This window comes from Helianthus annuus, chromosome 14, assembly GCF_002127325.2.
Source record: "Helianthus annuus cultivar XRQ/B chromosome 14, HanXRQr2.0-SUNRISE, whole genome shotgun sequence".
NCBI classification, from domain to species: Eukaryota; Viridiplantae; Streptophyta; class Magnoliopsida; order Asterales; family Asteraceae; genus Helianthus; species Helianthus annuus.
Genome location: NC_035446.2, coordinates 154,190,074 through 154,217,405, shown reverse-complemented (window position 1 = coordinate 154,217,405; position 27,332 = coordinate 154,190,074). Strand labels below are relative to the sequence as shown.

The window sequence follows — 27,332 nt, the reverse complement described above, 5'->3', positions numbered from 1 at the left end:
CAATACCTGAAATCGATGTGAGACACTGGAATCGATAGAGAAGATGATACAATAACAGTGTAGGTCTTCGATTTGAGTGGTGTAGGCGTGAGTTTTTGATTGAGAGAAAACAATTTTTGATGGGAGTAAGACAACCAGATGTGAGGAAGAGTAGAAGATGACTAAAACATAAATTGTCCTTCTTTTGATTCCCGCAATGCCTTTTTTATATTTTATAAGATTACCCATCCTGACCTGTGAAGAATATTTTCTCAACCAAATCAACCCATGACATTATAATAAGAGAGCCCAAAGTTAGGCGTACGGGTCATAATTGCCAGGTCTAGGTCAAAATGGGTGCATAATCCACTTATGGTATGTTTGGCAAAAGTAGCTGGTGGCTAGTGGCTGGTGACTGAAAGCTGATAGCTGGTGGCTGAAAGCTGGTAGCTGTAGCTAGTAGCTGTAGTTTTTTAGATATATTTGGTGTTTGGCAGAGTAGCTGTGTCACACCCCGATTTCCACGTGTCACCGGTGGGCCCGGTGTGGGGTACAGTGACGTAGTTGGCATCGTCATAGACAATCAACACAATATAATAATGCACAGCGGAAGCAGAATAGATACATTTCAACTTTTAAATAAATTGCAATAATAAATATCACAGTAGTTGAAACGGATCCACAGGCGGATCAAAAAAAAAGTAAGATAAAAATAGTTCAACAGATATTTGTCGTCCAAGCTTGCGAGACTATAGTGGACGCTCTTAGGAAACAGCCAGCCTATTTTCGTATAGTACCTGCACTTAACCTTTTGGGAAAAATACGTCAGTTTACACTGGTAAATACAAATCGACTGACTCATTTTGAAAATGATTGAAAATTGATCTAAATGCACAAGGCATAAATATTTTTATTAACTTGGGATAATTATATAATATAAACTTGTGAACGATTTACATGCACTTATATCTCTGGTGGCCCGGGATCTGCTGTCCGGGCTAGAGATTAAATGACACACCACATTAAAGAGTTATACACGTCGAGTGTACGCCTACACCCCGTGCTCTGGTCGTGGCCATCTCGTAAGATAATGCCAAGGATATCCGGGACACGGTCAATAACCCCCCAAAGCCTTTAAGTAAGACAAGACTGTTTAAACGAAGTCGCACAAGCTATTCAAGACTGTACACCCATAAGGCGCATGACTTGTGCGCCCGATCAAGCGGTATTTTAAATACCGTACCCCAAGCCCGTATAGGGAAAATAAGTCAAAATGTATTTACCTGAGCAAGTATAAGTCACAAATGATAAGTGTTGGTAGCTTTTACCGGGCCTCCTAATCTGGAACAAAGGTTTATAATTAACCTATTAGATTCCTAACGGGTCTTTTATTTAAGCCTAAGCTTTGACCGGTTAGTTTTAAGAATGATACGGTTTACGCACGATTAAGCGAAAGACCGGATAGAATGTGATTTAGACCCGAAAAGTTTGAATACTTGTATAATATGGGTATACTAAATACATTCTGGATTTTGAAATAAAAATGATATCGTTTGACCCGTTTCGGTTAATTTACGCAAACTAGTTACGTAAACCGAACCGAACGCGAAAAGGGCGATACGGGTAGTCAAATGATTCAAATGCAAGTTCCCTGAGATAATATGCTTAAAATATGATATTATATCAGTAAGTTATGTTCTATATTGCCCGGAATAATTTTAAACCCAATTTATGCCTTAGAAGGGCATTTTGGTCATTTAAAAGATAATAAAAGAGTAAAATTAGAAATCTGAGTTTCGGGTCTGGTTCATACAGTAAATATACTTAATATAACATATTATAACAGTAGGGTATGACCCATATATCAAATTTATCATTTAAAATCAAACTATGCACCGCAGGGGTATTTTAGTAAATTCACAAGGGCTAAAAATGCCAAAACTGGAAATCTGAGATCATATACTTATACTTACTGTTATTATATGAAAATATGCTAAACACATCAGTAGGTATAGGTCTTATATGTTTAAAACAAGTATAACGCTTACTATGCGCTTAAAACGCTAAATATGCGATTTAAGGGCGTTTTCGGGTTTTCAAATTAAATCTGAGATTTTTATATTTCCAGAATACTTAAAATAATTTATTTATCATATAAAATCAGTAGAAAAAGGTTTCGGGTCAAAAGGATGTGTAAAACTCATTTTATGGCTAAAACGGTCAAAACCGACATAAGCCGAAATGACTAGGCGATCTAGGATCCGCTAAGCCAAAAATTAATTAAAAATCATCAAAATTCCCAGAATATTATATTACTTCTGTTGGTAAAGAGTTTCGTATCAAAACGTGGCCAGAAACGGGTTCTACGCGAAAAGGACCGTTTATGTAAATTTATAATATAGTTTTACGCTAATGGCCATAACTCACAATCTGGACCACCAACTGATCCGAAATTTTCGGTGCAAGTTTATATATTAGAAATAAAGATTTCTATCCTTTCACTTTTCCAAAAATCACGTTTTAAATCAAAAAGGGCAAAATAGTCAACTTTATGCATAAATCGGAAACATGCATTCGAATCGGCTAAGCATAGACTTATGACATAAAATTTCCAGAAAGTTTAACTAAAATGCCAATGGTCAAAAATGCTCTTAAATACAGATCTCACACATGCATGTACGGATCCGAACCGATAGTTTACGAAAAAGTCGTTTATTAAGACTTTCGGTTCCAATCCGGGTTTACACTAAAGATTGTCGAGTTGATCGTGGTAAGATACATTCTTATATTCATAATAAAGCTTTCTATGAAGATCAAACAGATTGCATGTCATCTATATCATTATTCATGTCATTTTTCACAAAAATCGCTTCTGTTGACTTTTTAGAAATAGGTTTGACTCGACATTTAGCATGCATGTAGTGGGAATCAGAGAGTACCCTTTTGAGGGTTTGTTTCCCATAATATTACCAACATGTATCAGGTTTCAATTCGAGAAATGACTGATTGAAATCCGTTTAATCAGAAAGTCAAAGCTTATGAACACACAGTTTGACTTTTAGCAATAATCAAAGTAATAACGGATTAGAGAACGAATTGAAAGCTTACAAAGGTCCTATAGGTGCTTAGTGAACACTAGGATCGGCCTTGATGATCAGATTAACTCCAGAAAGCCTGCCTTGAAGGTTCTTGAGAGCTCTTGAGAGAAGTGAGGTCTTGATCAAATGCAAATGTCCAAGATTTGGCCTTGTAATCTGATTTAAAGATGTAATTTCGAGGGTACTGTAGCCATAGCCATGCATGGCATCTAATTGGTGCAAAAGGAGGCAAGAACCAGCTGTTTACAACTCATTTTCGGACCCAAATCAGCCCCAAATACGAATTCTGTCGCTGGCAGCCCCACGCGGCCCGCTTGGGTCAGACCAGGCGGGTCGCCTGACCCCCTGTTCAGCCAAACAAGTTTCCATTTTGGCAGAAATGGTCCCTGAGCTTGTACGCGATGTTTCGGCTACTTTTCTCGACCCGTAAACCCCCAAACTTGGTTTCTAAGATCCTTAGGAATTTTACCAACATGGAAAAGTCCTTGGAACATTTTGCGCTCAACCGAAAAGCCTTGAAATTCGACGTTGACGCTTTTAGTCCTTCAAGTACGGTTTTGGCCATAACTTTCTCATACGTTGACGAAACTTCATGAAATTTTTACCACATATTCTAGTGAGTATATTTTAGCTTTACAAAGCTTCGGGTCTGCCAAAAGTTCACTCAGAGGTATAAATTAAACATGTTGACACTTTTGGCCCCTATAGTTTACAATACTTCACTTTTGTGCAATTTCCGCGTCGTATGATCCATGAACCATCCGTTAAAGGTTATAAACATTATATAGGGTTATCATAGAGTCTATTTATCCCTTGTTGACACTTTGGACCCTTACGTTCCATAGTTTTCACTGTTTGTCACTTTTAGTCCCTCTAAAGTATGTTTTCACATAACGGAACCTTATGACACGTGTCAAGACATTATTGGACGAAATTTTTCGAGGTGTTACAAGCTGAAGCTTTTAATAAAATGTATAAAATGACCAAAATGGATATAATTAAAAATTTAAAAAGTTTGTGCATTAAAAAGTTCATTATCTTTAAAGGTTAAAATAGTCATTTTTTCCCTAAAAGCTTGTAGCTCCTTCTAAACGCTACTAGTAGGAGCGTTCAACCAAAAGCTTCAAGATCCTTTAACCAAACAAAGTTTTTTTATTAAATATGAGGTTTTTCTTAAAAGTTTAAAGCTAGAAACTCATAAAAGCTCGTAAAAGCTCCATGCCAAACATACCCTTAGTTCGTGTTGACTGATCAATTATGCATCAAAATAATGTCTAAACACAAAGCGGGTTGAAGTCCAAAACGGATCATGGATTCATGGGTCAGAGTACGACATTCATCGATCCAATCTATGACCCATCCACAGGTCTTTTCGCACGATTTCTAGTATAATCATCTTTCCTTTCAAGTGTGTCTGTTTATTGAATAAACAAATACCTAGGTTAGGGACTTGTCAGAAACACGGATCAAATGAACCAACAGCAAGAATAACACAATCAAATATATCAAAGAGATGAACCAGTCATCACAGTTTTACAAGAATCAAAAGATCTCCAGTAGGATGATCAATACAAACAATCCTAACACTCACGAATGTAACGTGTGAATGACAGGGAACCAAAGACAAGTAGCAAGAAGAAGTGCACGAGACAAATGAAGAGATCGAGTGCACTAATCTCTAGAACCACCACCCCTTTATAAGGGGCAAACCCTAAAACGCAGCAGGCCACACAAACGGCTATAAGCCCAATCCGAGAAGCCCAGCAGGTCCAGCAAGAGATAGGCCGAGACAAGGAAGGGGAGCCCATAAAACCACCAAACCTCAAAAGGAAACAAACACAAAAGGATATTAGAAATAAAGAGAAAAAATAAAGAAATAAAAGAGCATTTAAACTGTATTTTAACACCCCCCTCAGTTTAAATGTGTAAAGAGATTTGTAACCCCCAATGACTTACACATTTCGGAATGGTCTTTTGGCAGCAAGCCTTTAGTGAACATGTCGGCCAACTGATGTTCGGATTTGATGTAACACCTCGAAATTTTTGTGTCCAATGATGTGTTAACACGTGTCATTTGTTTACACGTGGCATCTATAATAAATAAAGGACAAATTTTGACAAACCTTGAAAGTATATAAATTCGAGGGTTATAAATGTCAACAAGGGTAAATATACTGTATAGTATCCCTAAATAATGCTTAAACCTTCAAACGAATAAATTATAGATCGTACAAAAACAAAACGCGGAGGAAAGTGAGAGATTACAAACTACAGGGGTTAACTGTATCAACATGTTTAATAATACCTCTGAGTGACCCTTTAACGTTCCAAAGACTTTGTAACGGTATTATACCCTCACTAAAATAATATATATGAATTTCGCGAAGTTTCGTTATGAAACGAGAAAGTTACGATCGAATTCGTAGAAGAAGGGTTAAAAGCGTCAACAGTGAAAGTTAAGGCTTTCAGAATAATTAAATAAATAAACCGGGGACTTTATAATGCGGGTAAATAACACGAGGCCCCTATCGGTAAATAACCGAGGGCCAAACCGCAAAGTTACCCCTTCAAAACCGAAAGGTCAGGCGAATCATTACGAAAGATTTCGTTATTAATGGCCAGATTCTGTAATCATTATAAAAGATTTGAGAAATTCAGAAAATATAACCTCTCGCGACCCGCGTAAGGTTTAAACATAAGTTGAGGCGGGCCGCGAGCCACCTCAAAAACGCAACTGATATTTGATCTTTAGGCGACCCGCATTATAGTGCATGGGAACTCCCATGCGGGCCGCGTAAAGTGCCCAGATGCAGAATTGTTGTAACTACTTGGCTTTTGGAGCTTTTGAACGATCATGAGCCAATAAATGAGGCATGGGCACCCTATGCTCGACCCATAACACTTAGGGGACATCTACCCATCACCCCTGACCTGTTGTAGGTGTTGTAATGATCATACATCCTTGTTCTTGGCTATAAATAGCACCTTTGTGTGCATAACATTCACAACAACTCAAACACACATCTCTGGCCATTCTAAAGGCTCCCAAGTGTTTCTTCTCTGCTCCATATTCAAGTACTAACTTCTGTAAGTTACCTTGATCATCCATTGTTCAGTTTATGCTTAGTTTTTAGCTAAAAACCAAACCGTCGTAACTACGGTTTGACTTTGCAATAAATCAGTAACGGTTCAGTCTTATGACGAATCAAAAGTGGTTATGAGTTGGTATTTACGTGGGTAATAAACCTCTAAAATGGTTCCCCCTGATCACCACTCTAACTATGTCAAATGTCGAGTCAAACGTGCGGTTAAAAAGTCAACAGAAAGCTATTTTCGCGATTTATGCATAATCTGTAATGTATATGTTATGGAACCTGTTTTGACAATCATAAAACATGATAATAAGTATATAAACTTGTTTGCGCTCGTTTGAATCGATCATTTACAATATAGAACCGGTTCGGAGCCGAAAGTCGCAAAAGTTTGACTTTTGCTTTGACTTCAGTTCTGACCCGTTTTAGTGAGGTATAAATATACCTTAGGACTCTCTTAGGACCAGGTCACATGTTGGTATATGCCTCTGTGGTCGGTTCATGAGTTATCCGAGTCTTTTGCGCAATTCCGTCATTCGCCTAAAAGTTGACCGTAACGGCCTTTTAAAATTAAAACGAGTATTTCGGACACGTGAACGGACCAAAACCTTGCTTATTAAATTATAAGCATGTCCTTAAAGTTTCACGTCAATCCGAGGTCTAGAATGAGAGTTATGCTAAAAGGCGCACTTTTAAGAAAGTTTTGTAATTAACGGCGCAATTAGCATAACGCCCATCTAACCCAAGTTTTCGTCACCAAAACTTTTACCCACTGTGGTAAAATAATATTTTGGGAATTTTAAAGATTTTTAATAATTTTTACCTTGCTCATAACCTGCGGTTATGGCTACGGTTCGGTAAATACCGAATATGCCCTTTTTGACCAAAACGGGAGTTCTACAAGGTCTTTTGACCCGATTCCAGTTGCCACTGGTTTTAAATAATAAATAAAGTATTTTAAGCTTTATAAGCTGATCGGGAAACTCAGATTTCCTGTAGAACTCGAAAAGCCCTTTTAAAGTCTTTAAAATGACCGAAAAGCCCCTACGGGGCATAATATTAACTTAAACTCGTTACGGGCATTACGGAAGGTATCCTACTGATACCAAAATACTTTTAAGGCATATTGACTTAGGAAACAAGCGTAGGACACTTATGGTTAACCGTTTCGCCTATTTGCGCACACGGTACGGCCCATGGAACTAGTTTTCGTGCAATAGCCGATATGGGTCAAATTATATTATTTGAACCCCAAAATCCAGAGTATGAACTATAAACCCATATAAAACAAGTCTCTGAACTTGTTGGGTCCAAATCATACTCCATTCTCGGTTTTCGCCTTTTCGTGCGAATTAACCATATCTATATATCGGAATCAACCGGTTTAAGCTACGGCTAATATAAGGACCGTTAGGATTCTAAGAGGTTAATTAAAACCTTCGTTCCAGATTAGGAGCCCCAGTAAAAGCTATCGGTGACTTGATCTAAATTAAGGATTAATACTTGCAAAGGTAAATACTTTTGACTTATTTCCCCTATATGGGCTTGGGTTACGGTATATTAATACCGCTTGATTGAGCATTATATAATTCCATCGCTTAGGTGGTTAATTGATTAAATATGATCGGCTCATTTAAACAGTTTTGTTGCTTATAAGCCTTTGGGGGGTTTAATGACCGTTGTCCCGGATATCCTTGGCATCATTTTACGAAATGGCCACGACCATCGACATCCCGGTGTAGGCGTACACCCGGTATAAAGTGTCGACATTAAAACTAAAAGACGTAGCCGTTGGTTTTTATACTACGGTTTTACGCAAACGTGGTGTGTCTATAAATCTTTAACCCGGCACGACCCGGGCTACTGAACGCATAAAAGAACATGTAAAACGTTCACAAGATCATTATGAATTTTCCCAAGTTATAAAAGAGTTTGTGCCTTGTGCATTCAAATCAATTTTAATAAACATTTTTAAATGTGTCAGTTGAATGTATTTACCAGTGTAAACTGACGTATTTTCCCCAAAAAGATTAAATGCAGGTACCTAAACGTAATTGGCTGGTATTAGCTCCCTAGCGTCGGGATAAGCCTCGCAAGCTTGATTACAGTATCTAATGGAACAATACTTTATGATTATTTACGATCCACTGTGGATATATCCAACCCCTGTAATACATTTTGATATTACAATCAGAGGTTGAAATTTATATATTTATCTTATGCTTCCGCTGTGCATTATATAATTGTGTGGTTTGACTATATTGTTGCCAACATCGTCACGGTAATCCCCCACCGGGCCCACCGGTGAGACACATGGAAATCGGGGTGTGACAGGTTGGTATCAGAGCCAACATTGAGTGAATTAAACACTATCCTAATGTGTTTAATCTCAGTGACACAATTGCACATACTTGAGTCTAGACAAGAACTTAGGACAAATTCGGATTGTTACTCCTTTTTGTCTTTATTTTCGATTTGATTTTTAATAAGTTTTGGAGCAGGAAAATGCCACCCGTTATATTCCGAGGAAGAGGAAGGGGACGAAGAGGCCGAGGAGAAATCGTGACACATCACGATCAAGAAGCTGGACCATCTGGTACAAGACATCCTTCGATGACACGAAGCGAAGAGCCACAACGACGAAGAGATCTTTACGAACCAGCGAGGCATTCCACTTCACACAGCTCGACGCCATCCTACCGGCACTCCTTTGGACCAGATTCAGAAAATAATCCCAACAACCCACAACCTTCCTTCATACCTCTACAACGTTCGGTTTCGCACCGGAATTATGACGACCCTACTCCATACTACGTAGCTCAGTTTAATCCGGCGGACTACATACAGGAACCTTCAGGTTTTGTTCCACTAGGGCCACAAGACCATTTTTCTGAAGATCCCATGGAGGAAGATGAGGATCCAACTGAACCAGCTCGTGGTACGCCCACGCATCCGATAGAAGTATCTGATGGATCTTCATATCATGGTCCGCAGTATCAAGGCCCAGACAGCTTTATGGCCTTGTTTGGCCGACATGAGTGGTACAACACACCATCTCATCAGACACAACAACCGAGACATCCACAGGATCCCTCTGAGGATTCACGCTTTGAGGCAGTTACGCCGCCACCTCCGCCACCGGCACAACCAGTTATACCTGATCCGCCGAGGCGTAGGAGGACAAATGCTCGTATGTCTACACGAGGAGGAGGGGGTATCCACTTCAGCACTCCTCGACATTCTAGTAGTAGCCACTATCCGCCGCTACAAGAAGAAGGACCTTCAAGTCCTATACAAGAAGCGAACTCCGCACCTACTGCACGAAATTCGCCACCATTTGGGTATGACCAACCCATACCAGCTTATACAGGTCCAACGGCTTACAACCCGTTCGAACCGTCACAAGCACAATACAACTACGGCTATGAGCGCGACCCATATGTGGTGTCGGCTAGATATAATGCGCGCTACCCTGACGGAGCACATGGAAACATGGGACCACCGGATTACTCAGCTCATGGGTATCCAATACCTCCCAGACCTCCCGTTCCGCATCAAGCGCAACAACCACGTTTTTCTCCTCCTGAACAGGAAGAAATACTCCATCGACTAGATCGTGTGGAGAGAGAGTTCGAGGAAGAAAAGAAAAGCCACCGAGGATTTCTCAAGGGCTTAGCGAACCTACTAAAGGGCAAAAAGAAGAAACGTGACCACTAGCCCTTAATAGTTGTACTACTGTAATTTCTACTTTAAAATAAGTCCCTGTGTGGACAACTTATCGTATTTCAGTCCCTACAAGGACTTATCATTAGTCCTTGCATGGACACCTATCTTATATTAGTCCCTGCGTGGACTTGTCACTTATTTTAAAACCTCTATGGAGGTATGTATTATTTGAAAGACCCGTTTAGGGCAATATGAAATTGTATTTGAGATTTTGGAATGTATGCTATGAGTTTTGTTTTAATATACATAAAAAGAAATCAAAACCATTCCTTTTATATTGATCTGCCTAAATAAAGAATCTTAAAAGGTGAAACCTAGCTTGGGGTCTGTTAAGATCTAGTCAAGATGGTACGACCTAACTGAAAAGATTCTGATTCCCTGTTAACCTCTGTACGCATGTTAACATTCATGGCAGATGTGATTCGTTATAATCACGCACGTCATTCTTATACAATAATCCTTTAAGGATTTCAAAACCCAACTAAATGATTTATAAATCGCGGGTTAAATCACCAATGAAGGTGATCAATATTATTAAGACATCCAATTGTGATGCAATGCCTACGGGCCAGTATTATTAAAACATCCATTAGTGATGTAGTGCCTACGGGCCAGTATTATAAAGACATCCATTAGTGATGCATTGCCTACGGGCCAACACATTAAAACATCCATTAGTGATGCAGTGCCTACGGGCCAGATTTATTAAAACATCCGTTAGTGGTGTAGTGCCTACGGGCCAGTACTATAAAACATCCATTTAGCGATGTAGTGCCTACGGGCCGACTATATTCAAACATCCATTAGAGGTGTAGTGCCTATGGGCCATAATAATTGTCTTATAAAGACAAAAGGCAGTGGTAGTCTATGACTCTCTGTCAGAAAGAGATAAAAGAACTGCGGTTCAACTCTCTATGCCTTTGATTCTCTGAAATCTCGGCTAACATTATAGAACATCATCATGATTAGGCTTTATGCCGCCAATACTATTTATATAGTTAAAATAGGATATATTCAAATCCTAATATAAAATGAAATAAAAAGTTAACCAAATATGGTCTCTGTACCATGGTTGACAGATTGTCATAAAAGACAATCATATAATAATCTCCTAAATTAAAATTTTGTTATCTTCTGTAACAGATTCAAGTTACAATGGCGGATCCCAATGGAGAGAACAGCCACACAAACGAAGATGACTATGACAATGCGTCAGTACATTTGACAGGCGCACAGCTAAAGGCTCTGATCAACAATGCTGTCCAGGCAGCTATTGATCGTCAAAATACTGAGTCTCAAGGCAGAACTGTGTCAAAACCACCCTCTAAACCAAAGACACACTCCAAACCACCCTCTGAACCCAAGAAAGATGACGACAAGCACTCGTCTACTGAGCACAGCGTTCATCGCGATAGAGAATATACTGATGCGTCAAGTGCTAAGGGTTGCACCTACAAATACTTTGTATCATGCAAACCCCGTGAATTTACAGGGGAGAAAGGTGCGGTTGATTGTATCACCTGGCTGGACGAGATGGACACGATTATGGACATCAGCGGGTGCGCTGAGAGGGACGTGGTTAAGTTTGTGTCCCAGTCATTCAAGGGCGAGGCCCTGGCGTGGTGGAGAGCTCTGGTGCAGGCTTCAGGTAAGTCTGCCTTGTACAAAATGTCATGGGGGGAGTTTATTACCCTCATAAAAGAAAACTACTGCCCTCAGCACGAGGTTGAGAAGATTGAGGCAGATTTTGTCTCACTAGTGATGACAAACCTGGATTGTCAAGCTTATCTGACAAGCTTTAACACTATGTCACGCCTGGTGCCATATCTTGTGACACCAGAACCTAGAAGGATTGCCCGATTCATTGGGGGCTTAGAGCCGGCGATCAAGGCCAGCGTAAAGGCCTCTAGGCCAACGACCTTCAGGTCAGTTACTGACCTCTCCTTGTCTCTTACACTTGATGCTGTCCGTCTGAGGGCACAAAGGAGCAAGGAGGCTGAAAAGCGAAAGCGTGAGGATGATACCTCACGAAAGTCTGGGAAGAAGCACCGTGGAAACGGTGAGGGCAAGAGAGGGTCGGAGGCAAAGAAGGAGGGGCAAGCTGATGGAAGACCTCACTGCAAGGTCTGCAAGAAACCACACTCCGGGAAGTGTAGGTTTGCGTCTGGTTCGCAGTCGCAACAAAGGACTCCACCCTGTGGGCTATGCAAGTCCAAGGATCATAAGACAGTGGAGTGCAAAAAGATAAAGGATGCAACCTGCTTTAATTGTAATGAAAAGGGGCACATAAAGAGTAATTGCCCGAAGTATGCCAAGAAGGCGGAAGAAACGAAGAAATCAAATGCGAGAGTTTTTCGCTTGGATGCAAAGGAAGCGGTCAAGGACGACAATGTGCTTACAGGTACTTTTCTCGTAAATAATATATTTGCAAGAGTACTGTTCGATTCTGGCGCTGACAAGTCCTTTGTAGACCAGAAATTTTGCCAACTACTAAATATGCCAATCAAAACCCTTGACGTGAAATACGAAGTAGAGTTAGCAGACGGCACGATAGAAACCGTCTCTACTATTCTAGAAGGATGTGAAATATCCATTAGGAATCATTCTTTTCCTTTATCTCTACTTCCTTTCAAACTTGAGGGTTTTGACATCGTGCTAGGCATGGACTGGTTATCCCATAACCAGGCCCAAATCATTTGTGGCAAGAGGCAAATAGTTTTAAAGACTCCGAGTGGTGAATCTCTTACCATTCGAGGGGATACGCATTACGGATTTCCCAAAGACGTATCTATGCTGAAAGCTTCAAGGTGTTTGAACAGAGGCTGTGTAATTTACATGGCTCAGGTGATAATAGAAGAACCAAAGCCGAAGATCGAGGATCTTCCTGTCATTTCTGAATACCCCGAGGTTTTTCCTGAAGAACTACCTGGTTTGCCACCAGATAGACAAGTGGAGTTCAGAATTGACATCATTCCTGGAGCAGCTCCGATAGCCAGAGCACCGTACAGATTAGCTCCGACGGAAATGAAAGAACTGAGGACCCAGTTGGATGAACTGCTGGCGAAAGGTTTTATCAGACCTAGTTCATCTCCCTGGGGAGCTCCTGTCCTATTTGTAAAGAAGAAGGACGGATCGATGCGGTTGTGCATCGACTATAGAGAGCTGAATAAAGTTACCATAAAGAATAGATATCCTTTACCAAGGATCGATGATCTGTTCGATCAACTGCAAGGAGCAAGCTACTTCTCAAAGATCGACTTAAGGTCGGGTTATCATCAACTAAGGGTCAGAGATGAAGATGTACACAAGACTGCATTTAGGACTCGCTATGGTCATTACGAGTTCCTAGTGATGCCTTTTGGGCTCACAAATGCACCGGCTGCGTTCATGGATCTCATGAATCGCGTTTGCAAGCCACACTTGGACAAATTCGTCATAGTCTTCATCGACGATATCCTTATCTATTCCAAGAATCAAGCTGACCACGAGAAGCACCTCCGTTGCATTCTCGAATTACTACAGCGTGAGAAACTCTACGCCAAATTCTCGAAGTGTGAATTCTGGCTAAGAGAAGTCCAGTTTTTAGGACACGTTGTGAGTGAGCGTGGTATCCAAGTGGATCCCGCTAAGGTAGAGGCGGTCATGAACTGGCAAGAACCAAAGACGCCTACCGAAATTCGTAGCTTCCTGGGTTTAGCAGGATACTACCGAAGATTTATTGAAAATTTTTCAAGGATTGCTGCGCCTTTGACTTCCTTGACCAAGAAGAAAGAAAAGTACATTTGGGGCCCGAAGCAGCAAGAGTCCTTCGAAATACTGAAGCAAAAGCTAAGCAACGCACCTGTGTTGACCTTACCTGAGGGTACAGATGAATTCGTAGTTTACTGCGATGCATCACACACGGGCATGGGTTGTGTGCTTATGCAGAAGGGCAAGGTGATTGCCTATGCTTCAAGGCAATTAAAAGTGCATGAAAAGAATTACACCACCCATGATTTGGAGTTGGGTGCCGTTGTATTTGCACTGAAGTTGTGGAGGCATTACCTTTATGGTATTAAATTTGTGATTTATTCTGATCACAAAAGTCTCCAGCACCTGTTCAACCAGAAAGAGTTGAACATGAGACAGCGCCGTTGGATGGAAACCCTGAATGATTATGACTGCGAAATCAGGTACCATCCCGGCAAGGCGAATGTAGTCGCCGATGCCTTGAGCAGAAAGGAAAGGGTAAAACCCATTCGAATCAATGCCAAGAGCATTGAAGTCAAGAATAATTTGATTGAAAGGATTTTGGCTGCACAGCGAGAGGCTGTGTTGGAAGCTAATTATCCTAATGAAAAGCTGGGAGTAACTGAGGAGCAGTTGACTCTTAGCAAGGATGGAATTCTTAGGCTGAATGGACGTATATGGGTTCCGATTTATGGGGGACTACGAGATGTTGTTCTCCAGGAAGCCCATAGTTCCAAATACTCAGTCCATCCTGGTGCTGATAAAATGTACCAAGACTTAAAGGCAAATTATTGGTGGATAGGCTTGAAAAAGTCTGTAGCCGCCCATGTAGCAAAGTGCTTGACTTGTGCTCAAGTCAAAGCCGAGCACCAAAAGCCGTCTGGCTTGCTACAACAGCCTGAACTTCCCGAGTGGAAGTGGGAATGCGTAACTATGGACTTCATAACCAAGTTACCCAAAACCAGGAAATGAAACGATACAATATGGGTCATAGTTGATAGGCTGACTAAATCAGCTCATTTTCTACCCATCAAGGAGACGTATAGCTCCGATATGTTAGCCCAACTATATGTTGATAAGATTGTAGCCTTACACAGCATACCTGTGTCTATTATCTCCGACAGGGATACTAGATACACATCTCACTTCTGGAAGAGTTTCCAGCAATCTTTGGGCACGCGTTTAAATTTTAGTACGGCTTACCATCCACAGACGGACGGTCAAAGTGAGCGTACTATCCAAACGCTAGAAGACATGCTTCGTGCATGTGCGATCGATTTAGGTGGAAACTGGGATAAAAATCTACCCCTGATCGAATTCTCCTACAATGATAGCTACCACACCAGCATAAAGGCTGCGCCTTTTGAGGCATTATATGGTAGGAAATGCAGATCGCCTGTTTGTTGGGCGGAAGTAGGAGAGGTCCAATTATCGGGACCAGAGATTGTTTTCCAAACAACGGACAAGATTGTCCAGATACGGGAACGTCTCAAGGCTGCCCGTGATAGGCAGAAGAGCTACGCTGATCCAAAGCGTAAGGATTTTCACTTCGAAGTGGGTGAAAAGGTATTACTTAAGGTGTCACCCTGGAAGGGGGTGATGCGTTTCGGCAAGAAGGGCAAGCTGAGTCCGAGATACATAGGGCCTTTTGAGGTCATTGAACGAGTCGGATCAGTTGCCTATAAACTGAACTTACCTGAAGAGCTCAATGGAATTCACAATGTGTTCCACATCTGCAATCTCAAAAAGTGCTTCGCCGACGAGTCGTTGGTGATTCCACACACAGATGTGCATATAGATGAGAGCTTAAAGTTTATGGAAAAACCCTTGTCGATTGAAGATCGACAGGTGAAGAAGCTTCGCAGAAAGCACGTACCGATTGTAAAAGTCAAATGGGATGCTCGTAGAGGTCCTGAATATACGTGGGAAGTCGAAGCTACAATGAAAGAAAAATACCCCTATTTATTTGAGTAAATCTCGGGTCGAGATTTATTTTAAGGGGGTGAGGATGTAACACCTCGAAATTTTTGTGTCCAATGATGTGTTAACACGTGTCATTTGTTTACACGTGGCATCTATAATAAATAAAGGACAAATTTTGACAAACCTTGAAAGTATATAAATTCGAGGGTTATAAATGTCAACAAGGGTAAATATACTGTATAGTATCCCTAAATAATGCTTAAACCTTCAAACGAATAAATTATAGATCGTACAAAAACAAAACGCGGAGGAAAGTGAGAGATTACAAACTACAGGGGTTAACTGTGTCAACATGTTTAATAATACCTCTGAGTGACCCTTTAACGTTCCAAAGACTTTGTAACGGTATTATACCCTCACTAAAATAATATATATGAATTTCGCGAAGTTTCGTTATGAAACGAGAAAGTTACGATCGAATTCGTAGAAGAAGGGTTAAAAGCGTCAACAGTGAAAGTTAAGGCTTTCAGAATAATTAAATAAATAAACCGGGGACTTTATAATGCGGGTAAATAACACGAGGCCCCTATCGGTAAATAACCGAGGGCCAAACCGCAAAGTTACCCCTTCAAAACCGAAAGGTCAGGCGAATCATTACGAAAGATTTCGTTATTAATGGCCAGATTCTGTAATCATTATAAAAGATTTGAGAAATTCAGAAAATATAACCTCTCGCGACCCGCGTAAGGTTTAAACATAAGTTGAGGCGGGCCGCGAGCCACCTCAAAAACGCAACTGATATTTGATCTTTAGGCGACCCGCATTATAGTGCATGGGAACTCCCATGCGGGCCGCGTAAAGTGCCCAGATGCAGAATTGTTGTAACTACTTGGCTTTTGGAGCTTTTGAACGATCATGAGCCAATAAATGAGGCATGGGCACCCTATGCTCGACCCATAACACTTAGGGGACATCTACCCATCACCCCTGACCTGTTGTAGGTGTTGTAATGATCATACATCCTTGTTCTTGGCTATAAATAGCACCTTTGTGTGCATAACATTCACAACAACTCAAACACACATCTCTGGCCATTCTAAAGGCTCCCAAGTGTTTCTTCTCTGCTCCATATTCAAGTACTAACTTCTGTAAGTTACCTTGATCATCCATTGTTCAGTTTATGCTTAGTTTTTAGCTAAAAACCAAACCGTCGTAACTACGGTTTGACTTTGCAATAAATCAGTAACGGTTCAGTCTTATGACGAATCAAAAGTGGTTATGAGTTGGTATTTACGTGGGTAATAAACCTCTAAAATGGTTCCCCCTGATCACCACTCTAACTATGTCAAATGTCGAGTCAAACGTGCGGTTAAAAAGTCAACAGAAAGCTATTTTCGCGATTTATGCATAATCTGTAATGTATATGTTATGGAACCTGTTTTGACAATCATAAAACATGATAATAAGTATATAAACTTGTTTGCGCTCGTTTGAATCGATCATTTACAATATAGAACCGGTTCGGAGCCGAAAGTCGCAAAAGTTTGACTTTTGCTTTGACTTCAGTTCTGACCCGTTTTAGTGAGGTATAAATATACCTTAGGACTCTCTTAGGACCAGGTCACATGTTGGTATACGCCTCTGTGGTCGGTTCATGAGTTATCCGAGTCTTTTGCGCAATTCCGTCATTCGCCTAAAAGTTGACCGTAACGGCCTTTTAAAATTAAAACGAGTATTTCGGACACGTGAACGGACCAAAACCTTGCTTATTAAATTATAAGCATGTCCTTAAAGTTTCACGTCAATCCGAGGTCTAGAATGAGAGTTATGCTAAAAGGCGCACTTTTAAGAAAGTTTTGTAATTAACGGCGCAATTAGCATAACGCCCATCTAACCCAAGTTTTCGTCACCAAAACTTTTACCCACTGTGGTAAAATAATATTTTGGGAATTTTAAAGATTTTTAATAATTTTTACCTTGCTCATAACCTGCGGTTATGGCTACGGTTCGGTAAATACCGAATATGCCCTTTTTGACCAAAACGGGAGTTCTACAAGGTCTTTTGACCCGATTCCAGTTGCCACTGGTTTTAAATAATAAATAAAGTATTTTAAGCTTTATAAGCTGATCGGGAAACTCAGATTTCCTGTAGAACTCGAAAAGCCCTTTTAAAGTCTTTAAAATGACCGAAAAGCCCCTACGGGGCATAATATTAACTTAAACTCGTTACGGGCATTACGGAAGGTATCCTACTGATACCAAAATACTTTTAAGGCATATTGACTTAGGAAACAAGCGTAGGACACTTATGGTTAACCGTTTCGCCTATTTGCGCACACGGTACGGCCCATGGAACTAGTTTTCGTGCAATAGCCGATATGGGTCAAATTATATTATTTGAACCCCAAAATCCAGAGTATGAACTATAAACCCATATAAAACAAGTCTCTGAACTTGTTGGGTCCAAATCATACTCCATTCTCGGTTTTCGCCTTTTCGTGCGAATTAACCATATCTATATATCGGAATCAACCGGTTTAAGCTACGGCTAATATAAGGACCGTTAGGATTCTAAGAGGTTAATTAAAACCTTCGTTCCAGATTAGGAGCCCCAGTAAAAGCTATCGGTGACTTGATCTAAATTAAGGATTAATACTTGCAAAGGTAAATACTTTTGACTTATTTCCCCTATATGGGCTTGGGTTACGGTATATTAATACCGCTTGATTGAGCATTATATAATTCCATCGCTTAGGTGGTTAATTGATTAAATATGATCGGCTCATTTAAACAGTTTTGTTGCTTATAAGCCTTTGGGGGGTTTAATGACCGTTGTCCCGGATATCCTTCGCATCATTTTACGAAATGGCCACGACCATCGACATCCCGGTGTAGGCGTACACCCGGTATAAAGTGTCGACATTAAAACTAAAAGACGTAGCCGTTGGTTTTTATACTACGGTTTTACGCAAACGTGGTGTGTCTATAAATCTTTAACCCGGCACGACCCGGGCTACTGAACGCATAAAAGAACATGTAAAACGTTCACAAGATCATTATGAATTTTCCCAAGTTATAAAAGAGTTTGTGCCTTGTGCATTCAAATCAATTTTAATAAACATTTTTAAATGTGTCAGTTGAATGTATTTACCAGTGTAAACTGACGTATTTTCCCCAAAAAGATTAAGTGCAGGTACCTAAACGTAATTGGCTGGTATTAGCTCCCTAGCGTCGGGATAAGCCTCGCAAGCTTGATTACAGTATCTCATGGAACAATACTTTATGATTATTTACGATCCACTGTGGATATATCCAACCCCTGTAATACATTTTGATATTACAATCAGAGGTTGAAATTTATATATTTATCTTATGCTTCCGCTGTGCATTATATAATTGTGTGGTTTGACTATATTGTTGCCAACATCGTCACGGTAATCCCCCACCGGGCCCACCGGTGAGACACATGGAAATCGGGGTGTGACATTTGACCCCTACTGTTTTGATCAAACCTGAAGCTATTTTTTCTCTTAAGAAAAATAGGTCAACTTCAAAGTGTTTCGTCCTGTCGTGAAAAACTGGGTTGGCAGCAATAGATAAGGCTGCCGTATTGTCACATTTCAGCACAACAGGAATGCTAACATCAACTTTCAACTCCCTTAAGATATTTATTAACCATAGCACTTCACATGTAGCATTGCACATGGAACGGTACTCAGCTTCGGCTGATGATCTTGAAACAACACTTTGTTTCTTACTTTTCCAAGAAACCAAGTTGTTCCCAAGAAATATGCAAAAGCCTGTGACAGATCTGCGGGTTTCAATACATTTAGCCCAGTCTGAATCTGCAAAGGCAGTTAGATGAAAAGTGCTTCCTTTTTTAAACAAAATACCAGTGCCAGGAGCACCCTTTAAGTATCTCAAAACTTTGAAAGCAATCTGTGTATGTGTCTCAGTCGGTTTATGCATGAACTGAGACAAATAATGAACAGAATAAGCAATGTCCGGTCTAGTGTGGGATAAGTAAATGAGTTTACCTATCAGTTTTTGGTATTGAGTAACATCGACGGTTTTAGACTCTTGCATAGTTAATTTAGTCAAGACATGGTTTTGTTCTATGGGACAGCTGGTGGGCTTGCTGCCACTCATCCCATATTCATTCAACAGGTCCATACAATATTTCCTTTGGGAGAGGCAAACACCATCAGTGACTTTAATTACTTCTATTCCAAGAAAATACTTTAGCAAGCCAAGATCTTTGATTAAGAACTCAGTTTTTAGGAGGTTCTTAATCCTATTTATCTCATGTTCACAATTACCAGTTAGCAAAATATCATCCACATAAACCAAAAGGGCAATAAAAACAGATTTTCCAGACTTAATAAACAAGGAATGATCACATTTTGATTGAACAAAATCAAGTTTAGTCAAGACTTGAACAAGTCTTTCGTTCCACATACGTGGAGCTTGTTTTAAGCCATATAGAGACTTGTTCAATTTACAGACTTTATTTTGTTTTTCCACATTTAGCCCTTCGGGAAGAGACATATAAACTTCTTCCCTGAGGTTTCCATAAAGGAAAGCATTATTTACGTCAAGCTGGTATAGAGGCCAATTGTTTTGAACAGATAGACTAATGACACACCTTACGGTTACCATTTTAACAACAGGAGAGAAAGTCTACTCAAAATCAATACCCTCGCGTTGATTAAATCCCTTGGCGACAAGTCTAGCTTTGAACCTATCAATTTCACCCGTAGATTTGTATTTTACTTTAAAAACCCATTTACATCCAATAGGTTTTTTTCCACTCGGAAGATCAACAATATCCCAAGTGTTGTTTTTATATATAGCAGACAATTCATCGTTCATAGCATCAATCCACCTTTTATCTTTAAGAGCATCCTTATAGTTGCAGGGTTCAGAAATTTTATTAATATTAGCAGCAAAGCAAACATTTTCACAAGGCAAGTTAGAGTAATTAACGACCTTATCATAGCTATATCTAGCATTGACAACAACATAATCATCAAATCTTTTAGGAATAGAAGTAGATCTCGAGGATCTTCTAGTAGTTTGAGTACCCTCAGGAAGGTTTGACCCATCATTAACACTACTTGACTCAGCCCTCACAGGACCAGTTTCAACACTCATAGACTCACTACTCTCAGGCAAGTCATTCATTCCTGATGACTGCTGAGCATTGCTATCAATGGTAGATTCAACTTCATCACTGTGTTGCTGAGTCACAGCAGTTGAATCAATAGAACCCTTCTCTTCATCATCGGGATTTAAATCACTTGAAATGTCAAAGTTATCAAAAAAGTTTAATAGATTTAAGTTGTTTGGATTGTGTAGATCATGACAGGAGTCATTTTTAAAGGGGAATACAGTTTCATGAAAATTGACGTCCCTTGAAAAGATGAACTTCTTTTGATCTAGACTCCACACTTTATATCCCTTTTTAAAATTTGAGTATCCCATAAAAACGCATTTCTCAGCTTTTTCTTCAAATTTATCAGGATTATCTAAAACAGTAAAAAAACATAGACAGCCAAAGACTTTCAAGTGATCAAGAGAAGGTTTAAAGCCAAATAGCATTTCATAAGGAGAACAACCACGAAGCACAGAAGTAGGAAGCCTGTTAATCAGGTAAGAGGCAGTTAGCACACATTCAGACCAATACCTAAGAGGGACTTTAGACTGAAACAATAAAGCTCTTGCAATATTTAACAGGTGTCTATGTTTCCTCTCCACAACACCATTCTGTTGTGGAGTATATGTGCACGAGGTTTGATGAATAATTCCTTTTTGTTTGACAAAAGTACTCATTTGAGAGTTAATAAATTCTGACCCATTATCACTCCTAAAGACCTTGATGTTGACCTCAAATTGAGTTTTAACGAGATTATAAAAACTTTGTATGTTTTCGAAAACCTCAGATTTTGATTTCATTAGGTAAACCCAGACAGATCGGGTCAAGTCATCAACTATGGTGAGGAAATACTTGTACCCTTCTATGCTAGTGACTTTGTATGGCCCCCATACATCAAGGTGAACAAGGTCCCCCACTTTAGTTGATTTGTGATCACTAAGAGGAAAAGGAACCCTATGTTGTTTAGCTTTGTGACATATATCACACGGTTTAATCTCATTAGACTCAGACTTGATTTGTAAAACATTCAACACCTGTTCAGCAGGATGACCTAGTCTGGAATGCCAGAGCTTTATATTTTCGGTCTTACTTAAACAAGAAAAACCAGAACTGATAGAGTTACCACTAAAATATAGACCCTCAGTCTGTTTACCAGTCACCAGGGTTTTCTTTGAGCATAAATCCTGAATATAGCAAGCATTTTCATCAAATATAACTCTAAGCTTATTGTCCTTAGCTAATTTATACACAGAGATGAGATTCACACAATATTCAGGAACAACAAAGACATCTTTTAGAATCACAGAATCTGACAATTTAAAACAGCCAATTTGTGTTACTTTGGCATCCGTTCCATTCGGGTGTTTAACAGTAATATTATATTCAGACACATCAACAAGATTAAACATGTTGTTGCTGGTCATAACCATGTGTTGGTTTGCACCAGAGTCTATTATCCAGTTCAGATTCTGTGTTGAGGAATTTTTTGAATTAAAACAGAACGTGTTTTTGAAGCTAACAGAAGAAAAGGAGTTAAAACATTTACCTCCTATGTTGGATTTACTTGAGTCCTCAGTTTTATTTTCATTCAGCATCCCTAACAACTTAGAAAACTGATCAGCAGTCAAGGAGTTCAAGGAACTAGCATTTTTATCATTCACAGAATCATTTATGGATGAACTAGGACCACTACTGGTAGAGTTGTTGGATTTAGTCCACTGATGATTATTTGGTTTTTGCCTATAATTTGGGGGATACCCATGTAGTTCAAAGCATTTATCAACAGTGTGACCAATCTTGTTGCAATGGGAGCACTTAAGATTTTGATTAGGTCCTTTGTTAAACTTTTTCTTATTATCATTGTAGTTATTTGATCTAGCAACAAACCCAACATTTGGAATTTTTGAAACATTATTTGATCCCCTATGGGATTCTTCTCTAGAGATAATAGAGAAGGCAGTTTTGATAGTGGGTAATGGGTCCCTTGTCAACAGATTGGTTCTAACAGGTTGATAAATGTCATCCAATCCCATTAAAAACTGCATAAGTTATATTAATTGATTGAATTCATTAAACTTAGTAGAGGAATTGCAGGTGCAAGCAGGTAATTGAAGCATGGCATCAAATTGTTTCCGCATTGTGTTTATCTTATGATAGTACTCAGAGACACTAGCACCATTTTGACTCACAGAGTTGATTTTTTGAAACAGACTAAACACAACAGAACCATCAACTTTGTCATAAGTGTCTTTTAAATCATCCCAAACTTCAGAGGCAAGTCTGGAGTAAACTTGCCCAACATACCGTTCTTCAGAAACAGAGTTCAAAATCCATGTTAACACAATAGAATTGCATCTATCCCATTGACTAGCTAGAACATCATCTGTTTTAGATTTAACACAGGTACCATCAATAAAACCTAACTTGTTCTTAGCCATTAGTGCAAGTTTCATAGCATTTGACCATACCACGTAGTTTTCAGTTCCTTTCAATTTTATATTCACAACAGTAAGTCCACTAGAATCACTGGCATGGAGGTACAAGGGGTCACTGGCATCAAGCTTACTAACCAAAGTGACAGATGACTCAGACTTATCACCCATCTAAGCAGATAAAATCCAGACAGTGACACAATAGGTAACCAGAAGCAGGCAGCACAATAAGCAAACAGAAGCAGGCAGCACAATAAGCAAACAGAAGCAGGCAACACAATAAGCAAAAAACAGTCAGTAGATAAGAGCAGACACAGTCAGCAATATGCAATAAGAGGACCGGCGAAGCCTGGACAGAGGTCCGATCAGAGGTTCGTCACTCAAGGTGCCTCCGCAGACGTAATCCAGGGAGCCACGACATGTCTGGCCAACTAAATGCAACAGAGTGTACCCTCTCTGTGTCCCAATATCAATCTGGTCTTGCCTAAAACCCGGTATCAAGATGCCTAGACACGAGCAGTAAAAAAATGATGCAAAAAGAAAAGAGAAGAGTTAGAACAAACTCACAGCGGGTGCAATAACCTCCGGTGGATCAGGCTTGTAACCTTCACTTAGGGTTACAAGCTTCTGATCAGAAGACAAGAATAAGCACAGGATCTGTTGGTTTGCCCTAAAAAGGGACCAACGAGAGCCTTCTCCGAGAGTAACACAAAACCCCCAAAAAACTAGGGTTTCAACCTTCAAGACAGATCCGTCTCCAGGAAGCAAAAAAGCTTCGGAAACAGACAAAACCCCAAACCCTAGAAATTAGGGTTCAACTTTCACGAACAGCGGCGAGACCGGAAATAGAGCAGCGGAAGAGCACCAGAGCACCGTCTTAACTTCGGGGCTCTGATACCATGTCAGAAACACGGATCAAATGAACCAACAGCAAGAATAACACAATCAAATATATCAAAGAGATGAACCAGTCATCACAGTTTTACAAGAATCAAAAGATCTCCAGTAGGATGATCAATACAAACAATCCTAACACTCACGAATGTAACGTGTGAATGACAGGGAACCAAAGACAAGTAGCAAGAAGAAGTGCACGAGACAAATGAAGAGATCGAGTGCACTGATCTCTAGAACCACCACCCCTTTATAAGGGGCAAACCCTAAAACGCAGCAGGCCACACAAACGGCTATAAGCCCAATCCGAGAAGCCCAGCAGGTCCAGCAAGAGATAGGCCGAGACAAGGAAGGGGAGCCCATAAAACCACCAAACCTCAAAAGGAAACAAACACAAAAGGATATTAGAAATAAAGAGAAAAAATAAAGAAATAAAAGAGCATTTAAACTGTATTTTAACAGGACTTAGGGTTCTGATAAGGCACTTGACTTGAATCTAACCTCCTTGCTCGATCCTTGGGTATGAACTTTGTGATCGAACTTCTGCAAAACCGAACACATTCAATCTCGCCACATGAAGAGGGCTCTCTCTATGACCACCATCCGCCGTTAAACTAAGTATTGGCTCTTAACCGTGAATATATAAAGAATATATGAGAGTGAAAGCTAGAGTTGCGAGATTGCTTGGGATTAATGCAAATAATTGTATCAGGGAGTATCTCTTGGTATAAGTTAAAACTTCACAAAATAGGGGAGATGAATATGTCAACAAATGAACACATGCATTACAGAAGAAAACGGAAGGACCTATACTAATTGTACAACGAATTAGAATAATGAATCAACAATACCTAGCTAGTCGGTAAAAGAGTATCAATGATTTAAAATATATATTCTTTAAATACGTTATGCTACGTAGGCAAGTAATATAGTTAAACCCGACCCGAGTTAACCAGGTTTAATGAGTGATGACTGGTATTATGGGTTCAATCCGAGTCATTACCTCATGATATATATTTGGTATCGCTTTCGTCGTTTGTTGCACGTTAATTCAAAACTTGGCATTGTTTTTTGGTTATAGTTTTATAGGATTTATAGATCTTGCCTCTAGCTCGTCACTGGTAAAATATATAGATAGTAACAAATTACTGCTAACAATTACACACATCAGTGGACAGCGGAAACAAGATCCAACAGTATGAAACAAGGTACACAACCTGCAAATATATACATACTAATTAAATGAAACAACACATATAAACACATTGTTTAACAGAGTTAAGCAATAAGCATAGTAAAACATAGTAAGGTTCAACAGAAATATATAATGACCGCTGCTCATATACTTTAAGCACAGATAATTAAGATTCACATTAATTAGCATCTCCATTATCAGCATCACCACCAGCATCATCGCCTCCACTAGCACCACCTTGTGAATTATAGTTTTGTCTTGGGATGTTGTGGTGGTTGTCTATGTAGCCATCAGGATAGACCACAGTTTCTTTATGTGCTCTTCCTTGAACAACCAAACTAGAACACAGCAACATGGTTACAAATATAAGCACCACCGCCTTCATTATTCGTGTACCTGCCAATGAGAAAAAACAAAAACTTTATCAACCAAATTCATGAAATGGAATCGTATGAAAAGGAAGGAAGTAGCACCTTGTGATATCTTTAGAGGTGTATGAACTTGGAAAGTGGAAACTATGAAGGTGGCTTTTATAAGGTCAGATTTGAGGTATAGCTAGTGGTGGCCTGACTGATTGATGGTGGTAAAATCTTTAATCATGTTTCTTTTGTCGAGAAATAAAGGTGCAATAAGCAAGCAAGTGGCATGCAGTCGCTTATTATTACAGTTTTTAGTGCATATTGATAGAAACCATTTTCTTCTTTTGACATTTCTTTTCTAAACAAGATTACGACAGTAGATAACAATGATAAATTTGTGTGTGCTTGTATATATAGAATATAAACATATGATATTATTTTTCTGCTAGCAATGGTGTCACTTTAAAAACTAGATTTTACCGTTGAAAAACGGTGTTTCAAGACAGTTTTATGATGCATGCATGCATGCATGCTCATAAACTATCATGTGCATTGGGTGTTTTTTATGACTATGAGTGTGGTTAAAAATGATTGCTAGAAGCCTAGAACAGTATATGATATTATGATATATGTTTTAAATTTACAACGATGTAATACAATTTAAATCACGGTGTAGTTATCAATAAGTGGTCATATATTTTCCTTTTCTTAAAAAAGTATTATCACAAGAGTAAAATATATGTGCAAAGGTCAATCATTCTTTGTCGATATTATCGACCAGAATAGGGGAAAGCAATAACAATAGGGAAAATCCACTTTGTAAGTGGGATTAAGACTCACAAAGTCAATCGAGCATTAATGGGTTTATGTTTTAATTGCTTCGTGATATCATGGCCTATTGTGACCTAAAAAACTTCACTAGGTTGGAGATTGTTTATCTTTTGTCTGATTTCGAGAAATAATAGATATGTACGATTATACAGACATACGTAGCAAAGACATCGGTTGATATAGATAACGTTGAAGAGATGACCGGAGCTGGCTTAGGTTACAAACATGTATTGGCGACGATTTATTCGAAGATAATGTACACTTTTCAGTTTTCACCATCTATTTTTTGGATATATGTATAAAAAGTTTCATTAAAAGAACCTTATATATAAGTTATAATGCCATATAGATCAAAAATATAGATTATGCGTTGAACCTATAATGCCATACGATGGTAACAAACAAAATCTCAGCTTGCATACCTACCTAATTTTTATTTTCAGACTAGCCATTAGTTAAAGTTATTTTAAGCGTTGAACCTATAGTTTCTAAACTTAATGTCAATAGGCTAATAACTTATCTAAACCATAAGAATAGTTTTGTAAATGGATCTATTTTGGTGTTTGTATGGGTATACCATATTAAAAAAATTTCTTTTACGTATATTTATCGGGTTTTTTTTTAAAATAATGTGTCTTTCGAAATATTGGACCCTGGCCGGTGATCCTCCCCGCCCACCCCTAGGGCCGGCCTTGGGCATGCAATTTTATTAATTAAGAGATTATGTATAACTATTGTCATCAAATTAATCATGTACGTACTCGGTACTCATATTATTATTTTCATGTTTCCTTTCCATGATGGGAGATGCTAATGTTTATGTTCAATTTATAACAAAACTACAAACACAATACTAAAATTATTAGAGTTATTGAATCTTAATAATTATAAGTTTCACCTGTTACTGATAACAATCTTA

The 27,332-nt window shown here is 39.3% G+C and overlaps 1 protein-coding gene and 1 long non-coding RNA gene across 2 annotated transcripts in view; both read right to left on the bottom strand.

The window, feature by feature from the left end:
- The window catches only part of LOC110907622 (uncharacterized mitochondrial protein AtMg00810-like), a 32,006-nt gene extending 11,800 nt beyond the window's left edge, over nt 1–20,206 (bottom strand). The window contains exon 1 of the mRNA XM_022152574.1: nt 19,060–20,206. Coding sequence (XP_022008266.1) covers nt 19,060–20,206 — 1,147 coding nt within the window. The remainder of the gene's footprint in view (nt 1–19,059) is intronic.
- A 4,993-nt stretch (nt 20,207–25,199) lies between these two features.
- On the bottom strand, nt 25,200–25,831 carry LOC110904469. The gene is made up of 2 exons (XR_002572543.2): nt 25,697–25,831; nt 25,200–25,619 (listed from the first exon to the last, which is right to left on the bottom strand). It is a non-coding gene; the product is annotated as an uncharacterized LOC110904469 (long non-coding RNA).
- Between the last annotated feature and the right edge of the window lie 1,501 nt (nt 25,832–27,332).